The following is a 10,355-nucleotide window of genomic DNA, read 5'->3' as shown; positions in this document are numbered from 1 at the left end:
AAGCCTTACGAGAGGTAGCAAAAAAACAGAGCACAAACGCTTGGACCGTCCGAAACCCCTGTGCTGTACGGATCATCCCTTCGGTCCTCTCAGTCCTGTATCTTTGGTCTCCTTCTCCTCCGACTTTCCACGCAGCCTCTCGTGTCCTTTTTTTCACCTGCGGTGCATGCACGCGCATTGTTGGCTGTGTCAGGGTCTGCCGCGCATACGGCACCGGATTCGGTGGCTGCTTTCGTCTCCGGGAAAGAAAACACTCTCCGAGTGGTGTGTGTGTGTGCCGACCCTCGCGCGCCTCTCACACGCCCGGGGCGTTTCCCCTTGGCTCTGACGGCCAGTTCACAGAGCAGGGACGAGGCGACGGCACACCGTCGTAGGCATCCGTTTTGTGCACTGCGAGGCCCTTCTCACAGAGCCTTGCATGTTTCTTCTCTTGGATTTTTGGAGCGGGTGAGACGCGCCGTGCTCTTCCTCGTCTGTTTTGGGGGACCGGGTGAGGCCGCAAACGCTCGACAGGATCCTTCGTCCTCAGCGCCTCTGCGCACACCTTTCGCCTCGCAGCGCGCCCAGCGCCTTCAGGAAAGCGGGTATGTCTTCGTCGTCTGGGCACAGCCTTCCTGCGTCTCCCGTGGGGCCTGCGAAGAAATTCGCCGCCTCGCTGCCGGCAGGTGAGGCTCTTCTCGCGACCGTGGAGCCCGCGGGTCTGGCGTCTTGGCCCGCACGCAGCGCCTGCTGGTGCTCGTGGGCGAGGAGACGCTGCTGTCTCTCCTCTTCCTGGTACTGCTGGAGTTTGGGGAGACACCACATGAGCCCGAAGCAGGCGGCGGCGACGAGGAGGAGAGGCTGTTGAAGAAGAAACAGGAGGCTGAATGGAGGTTTGACGACGAAATAGGCAGGAGGGCCCGAGGCCGGGGCTACGCGAAGAGGCAAAGGGAGAGGAGAGTCGGGGGTGAGCGGCCGAAAGCTCTCGCCGAGGAGGTACACGCTCACGCGCCGCGAAGCGTGTTTTTTGGCTGCTCCAGACTCGGAAGAGACAGTGAGGAGGTAGGAGGGGAAGACGAGTAGCGGATGCGAGGGTTGAATCACGTACGAGCCCACAGGGAGACACGGGAGAGCAAAGTCCCCCGAGGAAGACGGGGAAATGGAGAGGAAGTCGCCGTTGACAGAAATGCGCAGGCCAACGAGGAGCTGAGGCGGCACGGTGACGCGGCCGGAAAGGAGAGGCGAAAAGGACGAGGGGCTGCAGGAAGACGAACTGGAGTCGGACAAGGCAGAAGCGGCGAACGCTGCACAAAGCGTGGAAAAAACCAACAGAGACGTGTTCACGAGGCGCAGCACGCGCCGCGCCGCAGCGGAGCGCCTTCGCGCGGCAAACAAACTTGCGCCGAGGTTTCGCTGCTGCACGCCGCGAGGCTCTCCGGCTGACAGAGACTCGGCCGGGGCTTTGCGGAACTGCACAGCCTTCCGGTCCCGGTGGAAACCGGAAAACCCCTCAGCGCCTGAAAGCAGGCGTCTCTGTTCGCCCATGGTTTTGTGGGAGGCAAACGGAGACACGGGGCAGGGGACGACAGAGAGACACAGAGAAACAGAAAACGAGACGGAAAAGGAACTCGCCACCTGAGCAGGCACCAGAGCCCACGCGCTCGGAGCACGAGTTGCCTAAAGTAATCCCAATTCCTGTTCTGAGGAAATCGACCTGTGTTGCGGGCGGTTGTGGCAGGTGGTTATGAGGAGAGGCAGCGATGCACCCGAAAGTGGAAAGCGCACATTTTGTGAGGGTCTGCCTGGGACGAGGAAACTTTGCACATCCCTGAGCGACACAGAACGGCTGCATGTGATGCAAGAAAACGATCACGGCGCTTAGCGTTGGACAGGCATTGCCGCGCACACCGCCGGTTCAGGAAGAACTGGCGAAGAAGTGAAACCGCCGCAACAGCACCAGACACGCACACAGCGCGGAAAAAACCTGGGCAAAACCGAAAACCGAAACGAGTGCAGCCGCCGAGTCGCCCGAAGGAAGCATCCACACAAACTTTATGTGCCAAGAGGCTCAGAGAAAAGGCCGGAGGAAAAACATCGATTTGCAGCCCTTTTGTTCCGGCCGCAGATGTGTTTTTCGTCGGCCGCGTAAATCCCGTGCATGCAGCTGTAACGCTGCTGGGCCCCGTCCTCGCACCGTCCTTCGGCTCGGGCGCTGACAAACTGCAAAATAAGTCAAAGAAAAGTTCCCAGCAGACAGTTGATGTGTGGCGGTTTTCTCGTCTCGAGAATGTAAGTCAACTCACCACGGTACCCAGAAAACCTGCGGCTACCCCATTCCCATTTATGGCCTGCGCTGTTTTTTTACGATCCATGGTATACTGCTGGAAAGAACCAGGCTGTCCAAGTCTCCCGAATTGGTGAGGTTTGAAATCCTCGCGGCCTTGTATGCTCATAAAGCTGTGTACAGGCAAAACAGGCAGAGAGTATCGAGGCTGGGGAACAGCACGGCCTGCAAAGGACCACACGCAATCAGATTAGGGGAAGAACGATCGTACAGCCGTCTGTACGGCTTTTACGCTCGGTTCAGCGTTCCTTGCAGTTTTCCTGTTTGCTAAGGCACCCAGAAACCAACCATGCAGTAGCGTGGCGAAAAAGGTTGCCCAGAACGGGAAAGCCTCGCCTTGCGCTTCGATTCGTCGCATATTCCTCGTCGAGCCGCCGGCGCACCGTCACCTGACGCCAACAGGAGTTGGGGGTAGATTCGAACACACCGACGCCCATCCAGCTCTACACATGGATAGAATTCCAGCTTTGTTTGGCGGCGGTGCTGTCCCGTTGCAGTGGAGGGAATGTCTCCGAGTTTGTGGCGTCAACTGACTACGTGTGCGGGCCGTTCCCAACCCCAATGTAAGGCGTCACCAGTGTTGCTGATACTACATGGCAGACGCGCAAGATCTGACAAACAAGTCTCGTGACGCCGCACATTGAACTCTTCTACCAAACTGCGGGAATCTCTCCCGTCAGGAGCTGGTCAGCTATGCCGGGGGAGGTACACAACGCAGTGCTTCCAACAGGCAGCACGTGTGTCACTGCTGCCGAGGCCGCTGACGGTCCTTGTGCCATCATGCCAAGACCACATAACCGCATTGAAGATTCGGCATTTCCACACACGAGCCGAACTTTTGGGGTTTGCATCACTGACACACAGAACGGTGAACTGCGGAAGTGCACCCCGCGTTCGAGATTCCCTGTGAACGCACTCCCGCGTGCCCCCGGAAAATTCTGAAATTGTGTTCAATTTGGAGCAGAACGCTGCTCCCCCTGGCGCGCCATTCACTGGTAAATCTGCAATCGGTTACGAATGGTGGGACGTGCAAAAGCGGTCACTTCCTTGTTGCATGTGGGCACCAACATTTTCCCCGAAGCTCAGTCGAGTAGTGTGGACCGCCTCGGCGAGAGCGACTATACTCTGCCTAGATGTCCAAGAACCTCATTCGGCCCTGGGTTCAATCGGGGCGTTTCATCAGACGTAAGTTACTCGTGGCACGTACACACGTTTCACCGGGCTGCCTGGGAACCAGTCGGGCAATGTGAAATCTGCCGCAAGCGTGATCACAATGAGAACGGTTAAGAGCTGTGCAATGCTTCGTCGGATCTTCGAGGAGGAAATCACCTTGTCCACTGCCAATACCCCGGATGCGAGACTCGTTGTGAGAGGCGTTCCCATTGTCTCTTGAGGTTCTGTTTCGACTTCAGGTGAATTCTCGCCATTTACCCCGAGGAAAGAACTGGCTGACTCAGTGGGAGACGCTGCAGCTCTTCCGTTGTCGTGGGACGCCGCCTTGGGTGCCTCGCTTCCTATTTCCGAATCAAAGTCTGAAGCGCCCACTTTCTCGATAAAAGCAGTTCTGGCCTTTTCCGGGGTTTTTTGCGTAGACGCATGCCTCTTGAGAACTCGGAAAACAAGCTCCTGCGCAAACTTCTGAACCCAGTTCTCAAACCCCCCACAAGCGAGATGTGCAGCAGAAGCTATTGACGCTGCGTTCAACACCTCATTGGGGATACCTCTGTCACTGTGGGGCGAGACAGCTGCGGCCTCAGGTCGGGTCGGGTTGGACAGTTTGCTCACGAGCCTTGCGACATACCAGGTGAGGAACTTTGTTAACTTCATCCTGATGAGGAACCGTAACATGCGCGTTCCTCGACTCTCCAGCTTCTCTTCCAGAACTGCACATGGAGTCAAAGAGAAAACATGCAGAAAACAAGATGTTTTTCCGCGAGGCCAGGCACCATCGGCTGAGTTCGCCGCAGAAAGCCGAAAGCGCCAGTGTTGTCTCTTGGCAAGATCAGACGCGTTACAACTGGATGTACGAATTCGGGCGCCCGTCCCGTTTCTTTCCAAACTTACAGGCATAGATGTCTGCAAAGGCGTGGCCAACAACGAACTTGTTCACCCTCTCAATCATGCTATCGTCAACGCGAGAGGTACGCCATTCCTCGGCGAAGGTTCCGGCGATGGTTTGAGCTTCAGACAAATCGTCGCTGAGGACGCTCTCGAATATTGCCTGCACAATCCTTCGCATTTGATTGACTTGCTTCAGCCGTCTGCAAGAGACTTCATGCTTCGACGTCAGTTCGCCGTCCCTACGGCAACGCATTCCGTCGCTTTCGTTTGCGCTGTAGGCCCGAGAGATGACGGCAGATAAGAGAAGATGCGTCGCCAGTTTCTTGGGTACCTCGACAGGCTTTTCGCGTCCGGGTACTTGGACAAGGATGACGGGTCGTTTCTCCCAGCGCCGTTTGCAGTCCGACAGATCAAGGACGGATAAGAGGAGTCGAAGGTCCAGGGCGTCGGCGTGCGGAGGATACAGCGCGGCAGCGAGCTGGCCCAACCTCCAGGACTGAGATGGAAAAGCAGCAAAAAGAACACGGGAAGTGCCGGGAGACCAAAGCGTCGCAGCAACACGGGGAAAGCAGGAATCGAACAGAGACATCTGCTTGAGAACCTCACCTTCTTTTCGCTGGCCTTCAGGGGGCAATCCTTCAACTTGTGGGTCATCTGTGTGGCGACGCAACTCCGATTTGACGCGTCGTCAAAGATCGAGTATGTGCCTGGTGTGATTGGACGCTTCTCGACGGCATTCTTGACCAGCAACGCAAATGCCTCGATGTCCAACTCGGATTCTGGATTGAAGAAACAGAAAAACAATCGAGGGCGAGAGCATCGACAGCTCCATGTCCGAAGGTGGATCCCCTTGCCGATCTACGGACCAGCACTCGATGGTGTGTGGCCTCCCAATTACGCGCTGCCTAATGCACTGAAGCAGAAACGTGCCTGCCGAGCTTCTGTGGGGTTACACCTGCTGAGATCGATATACAGCTGAGAGGCGGTCATGGAGCGTGTGTTGAACCCAAGGGGGGTTTGACAAAGCCACAGCACACCTTTAAGTGACAGAACTAGGCACAAAATAAACAACAAAACATGCCTATCTCCATGTGAGGCCGCACCCGAATTCCCTCCCTGTTTTAAAGACAGCAGTCCGGGCAGCACGCCGTGAAGCGCTGAATCACTTCCCTTTTCCCGGCATTTTGGGAAGAGCATGCGGAGACAAATGGGGAGGCAGCGAGATGATCAGGCCACGCGAGTGGTGCAAGGAAACTCGAGAGACAGGGACAGGAGTGCACGGAAACACTCACACTCTGTTTGTGAATAAGCAGATTCTGCCGAAAATGAGCTCGTACTTACGTGGCGATTCACGGCCGAGAACAAAAGCGGGATGGGATACAGGGAGAACAAGGTTTCTGATGAACCCTGAGCACAAGCGACAAACAGGGCGAGGAGCGCGGGGGCTAATCTACCATATTCGATGTAAGATGCTTGTGGAATGCCGATACGTATGATCAGGAAGACGATACTACATACCCAAATAACAACCCACCCACTGGGCGCGGCGAGTGTTATGTCAGTTCTGAAGCGCAAGGTCATACGCGGCGGTGTGTGATGATGCAGGAAATCCTATGCATAAACCATCTGCGCGGTGTAAGTGGATCTGCAAAGCGGCGATGTTCGCTGTACCAGTGTCCTATTCCTGTTGAAGGATCCAACTGTACACACGGGGATCTGAGACCGAAAGCTCCGGAAATCCCCTGCGCCGTACGTTTGGGCCAATTCTCACAAAACGTGAACTGCGGCTGAGTTTTACTGAGGTCAGCTACTTCTTTCAACTCGGGCCATCCCACCAGCAGACACCTGCTTTGCCATCAGGATGCCAAAGTGTACCTATGGAGTCTGGGTATAGCTCGCGGTGCGCCGTCAAAACATCAGCAAGATTCTTCCGCCTGTTGATGCAGATGGATGCCTTGAGCTCCAAAACTTTCAAGCTGCGGCACGTGGCTGCCAGCGGGAAGAACATGTCAGGGGCAATCTTGATGCAGCCAAGAAGATCCTCTGAACAGCACATAAGCGCAAGAAAACGAAGCGCGAGGTCACCACAGGAAGATCCGCGCGCGTGTCTCTTCGGCAGGTGCGACCCGTTTGACGATTGCTCCGAGCCAGATGCTCGCTTTTTCGCGCTCAAACAATTGAAGTCGTTTCTCAAAGAGAAACGGACGCAACGTTGAAACTGTAGCTTGCAGTGGCTTGTTTACTGGATATATATGTAGATAAAAAGTGGGAAGTCCCTGTCGGATTTGAACGCGTCACTCGTCGCTCTCCCACTTACGGTCGAATGCTCCGCCTTCGAGAGCAGTCAAGACGGCCTCTCCTAGCTGCGCTGCTGCGTCTCCAGCGGCTGCTCGTCCCCGCATACGCTGTGTAATAAATACAACAGTTGACTCCAGAACATGGAATTTCCTCATTAACCGTTCAGGTGCGGTTTGTTTCACAAAGCAATTTTAGGTATTACCCAGGCCTAAACTGGTCGCGCATGCGTATCAAGCGGTCTGAAAAGGTCGCGCACCTCCGGCGACGGAGGCGTTGACTGTACAGTGCTATCCTCGGAAGCCATGGAACACTGCCTGGTCATCGTTATCAAAACGGTGTTTGCTTATGCGATGGCAGCTTGTAGGAAAGAGATGCTGGAAAAGGTGTCCCTTTAGACACGCACATCAGGTCGAGGGAAAGATATCATCTCGGATAGGATCTCGGTCTAACCCCTCCGAGAATAGATGAAACGAATGGTTCCCGGTTTTCCCCTAAAGTGTCCCTTACTCCGCAGAACGTGCATCCACTGAATCGGCTGAAGAGGTTCCGGAGCGCTCTCCGTCTCCGGCCCGTAGGCTCTCCACCTGTTCCCGCGGATTCAGTGGCGCCGCTGGCACTTTCACCTGCCTTTGGGGCGTCGGAGGGGCTGGGAGAGTCCGCTCCTGAACCGCGGTTGTTTTCTGTGTTAGAGTTGTCGTCGGCTTGGCCTCCATTTTCTGCGAAGGAAGGGCTGAGGTCCATGTCGCCCTCGAGCGAAGACGTTGATGCATGCGACAAAAGCGAGGCTACAGGCGCTGCAGAGTCTAGGAGCGTTTTATGGATCTTTACTGTCTGAGTCGTAGAATTTCCATTGGTGGGACCTGCAAGGAAAACTCTCGCGGGGAATCGTGAAAACATATTTTCTCCAGTCCGGTAGGGGCGGGACAGCGTGCATTTTGACAACATAGGGGCCCAATCGGCTTGCCTCCCCTCTCTCGCCCTGACAAGTTTCTTCGCACTTCATGCGAACTGGGACTCGTAAGCCAGTTATGAGCTTACTTTGGCCGAAGGCGCGAACGCACGTGAAGGTGACGCCCACACACGAGGAAGCCTCGGGACCCAGGCAGGTCAAAGGAGAAGCGGTTCATGCTCCTTTCTTCAGCTCCACTTTTCCCCCCAACTTTTGAAGCTCACAGATATGCACACTTGACATCGAGAGGCAATGACAATGCACTGGAGGATACCCAGAGGCTTTCTGCACTTCGTGGAAATGAGACTGGGGCCGTCCATGAATCTGTCACGGTGGGTGTCCGATCAGGGAAGCCAAGACCCTTGAGAGCTTCATCTGATAGTTCGCCTAGGAAATAGTCAGTGCACAAACACACAGTGGCGGAGAGTTTCCTTCGCAGGAATACGCGTTGCTTGGTGGTCAATCTCTTACCCGCATGTTGCTGCTCGGACTGGAGTGCTGAGGCTAGCCCTCGGCTGTATTCGAAGTTATCCAGGACGAAAAGGATTCCGACGACAAGCAGGGAGGGTAGACGTGAAAAGGCTAAGAGTCGCATCATCTTGTAGGCTTGCGGTGTTCTTTTCCAAGCACCCAGTGGAGTGGACAAATGCGCGTCGGCAACTGCTGACCGGACGGAGGGTTCCGCGGGACTCTGCCTTTGGCCGACACGTCAGCTCTACTGGCGCGCGGATTAATTAGTCAATCGCAAAACTAGGCCGTCCCACACTAGGAATGCCTCCAACGGTAAGTATGGAAAAAGTTCTACAGCGTGATGTTGGCAGAGACTCCCGGTGCTTCGACTTCTGCTCTTTCGACCACGAAACGGCGCGGTGTGATCGACCTGAAGGGCACCCTGCCCGCCTTGTGTCTGGCCAAGACACTGACGGATGTGCGTTGAGCAAAGCCGCGCTCTACTTTCTGACGAAAACGAATCAAATGAGGAGCGATAGAAAAGTTCTGCACCAGATTTTATATCGAAAAAAAATTGTCCGTCTTCTAGGTTTACTACGGAACTGTGTCAATGGCGTCGCATGGGCTAGCCGCCGTTTGAGGTTGACCCGCACCGCCCGCAAGGCCCAGAGAACCTGGTGCCCGAGAACCGAGTTGCCGGCAGCTAGGACGAACCGTAGTAAAACAACGGATTGCGGCCGCTCAAACTGCACCCTCACGTTTTTGAGCAGATGGTGTGGGGGAATCTGTGTCGTACACTGTCGAGATGCACAGTCTTTCAGAATCCGTAACGGGGCATGGAGCGGAGGGCTAGCATTTGTTGAGGGCAAAGATACTGCATTCGACGGGGATTCGGATATTCGCAGTTACTTCACAGCCTCACCTGTCGCTCATGTCCCCTCACGTCCTCTCCTGGACAGAATTCTCACTACAGCAGGCCAGCTTCCAAAAGGGCATCGAAGAGTGTATCTTCAGTTTGGGATTAAGCGCGTGTCGTAAACCTTTTATCGCCACGTGAAGGGGCCAAATGCGTACCTGAAGGCACCGCTGAGTGCCCTGCCCTATTTTCTCCGCACCCACAAAGTGCCATGTGTTTTGGAGGTTGCTGGAGTCATGCAACTTCGCCGCCCACCCACGTTTTGCTAATTCAGTTCCTTTAGTTTGTGTGAGTGTCAGTACGTCCGTAAACGCAGACTCTGACCATGCCATTATGTCTCAGACTTCCCGGCCCTTCCTTTACCGGTCAAAATGACAAGCGGGAAAATGGCTGAAACTTCGTGAAACCGTTGAAATGTTGAAGGTGGAGCCATTCAGCCATTCACGGGGAATGCAGTGGGATCTGGTACGCTCATCGTGTGCTCTTGCCGGGAGCACCACCACTGGCCCTTGCCCCAGGCAAGGACTGGCTGGCGGGATCAACTTGTCAGAAAAAAGAAAAACCCTCAATGCAATTGAAGATGCCTTTCTGAAAGGCCATGAATTAATGCATGTGCGCTAGCGCGTTGTACACCACAGCTCAAGCAGGAAGCGAAAAGTACGTAGACCGCTGCTGGTGTTAGTTCAAGGCGGATAGCACAGCCTCTTGAGATCGCCTGAGGGGGCGACATACGTCCACCACAGGAACAGATTAAAGTCAGGCCGCTACGAAGGGTGTCAAAAAACACTTCTATTTAGGCAGTTTTAAGCGAACTCAAAATGCGGTTCAAACATAATAGCAGCTCTGAGTCCGAAAGATGGACCGTGCAGCACATTGGCATCTGGGAGTTGTTGCCAGGACGATGCTGTAAACTCATCTCGTTATCTGAACATAGCAACGCCCAGTGCCTGTTCTAGCATTTCGACTTCAGTGTTGCGTGGTGCAACACAAATGAGGCTTTCTGGCCTATAAGGCGCGTTAGGGAGCGGCTCCCAACGTACCACACTGCCATTTTATGCCTTCCAAATCGTCGATGGGGAAGGCTTGTGGGAGGCGACCTGAATACGGGGAAGGCCCACTCGATTCCTTTGGAGACGGTATTACGGTTGACTCAAGTGGTCCAGATTACCTCAAGCGTCTATCACTGTTCAGATTTTCCAGGATCGTGGTTCGTAGAATCTCCCAGATCCTGTCATCGGACAGAGTGCGCTGCATCACATAGGCAGGTGCCTATGGCAATATTGCCCGCCACTCGAAAGATTGTAGCATATAACAAGCATTCCGAAGATCCAACAATGTCGATGTACAGCAACTGCACA

At 54.8% G+C, this 10,355-nt stretch overlaps 2 protein-coding genes across 2 annotated transcripts; both read right to left on the bottom strand.

Annotated features, from left to right (window-relative positions):
• Positions 1-525: 525 nt before the first annotated feature.
• Positions 526-1,524, bottom strand: NCLIV_018130 (conserved hypothetical protein; the record flags this gene model as incomplete). The annotated part of the gene is made up of 1 exon (XM_003882006.1): positions 526-1,524. One exon carries the CDS (start codon positions 1,522-1,524, stop codon positions 526-528), a length of 999 nt encoding a protein of 332 aa, XP_003882055.1.
• A 749-nt stretch (positions 1,525-2,273) lies between these two features.
• NCLIV_018120 (conserved hypothetical protein) lies at positions 2,274-7,423 on the bottom strand (the record flags this gene model as incomplete). Its single annotated transcript, XM_003882005.1, has 8 exons — positions 2,274-2,436; positions 3,531-4,206; positions 4,388-4,880; positions 4,991-5,163; positions 5,726-5,791; positions 6,260-6,427; positions 6,702-6,789; positions 7,190-7,423. The coding sequence occupies 8 exons, from the start codon at positions 7,421-7,423 to the stop codon at positions 2,274-2,276; spliced, it is 2,061 nt and encodes a 686-aa protein (XP_003882054.1).
• Between the last annotated feature and the right edge of the window lie 2,932 nt (positions 7,424-10,355).

The sequence above is a fragment of the Neospora caninum genome, chromosome VI, assembly GCF_000208865.1.
Source record: "Neospora caninum Liverpool complete genome, chromosome VI".
In the NCBI taxonomy this organism is placed as follows: Eukaryota; Apicomplexa; class Conoidasida; order Eucoccidiorida; family Sarcocystidae; genus Neospora; species Neospora caninum.
The sequence above is the reverse complement of the archived record's forward strand: the minus strand, read 5'-3'. Positions and strand labels throughout refer to the sequence as shown.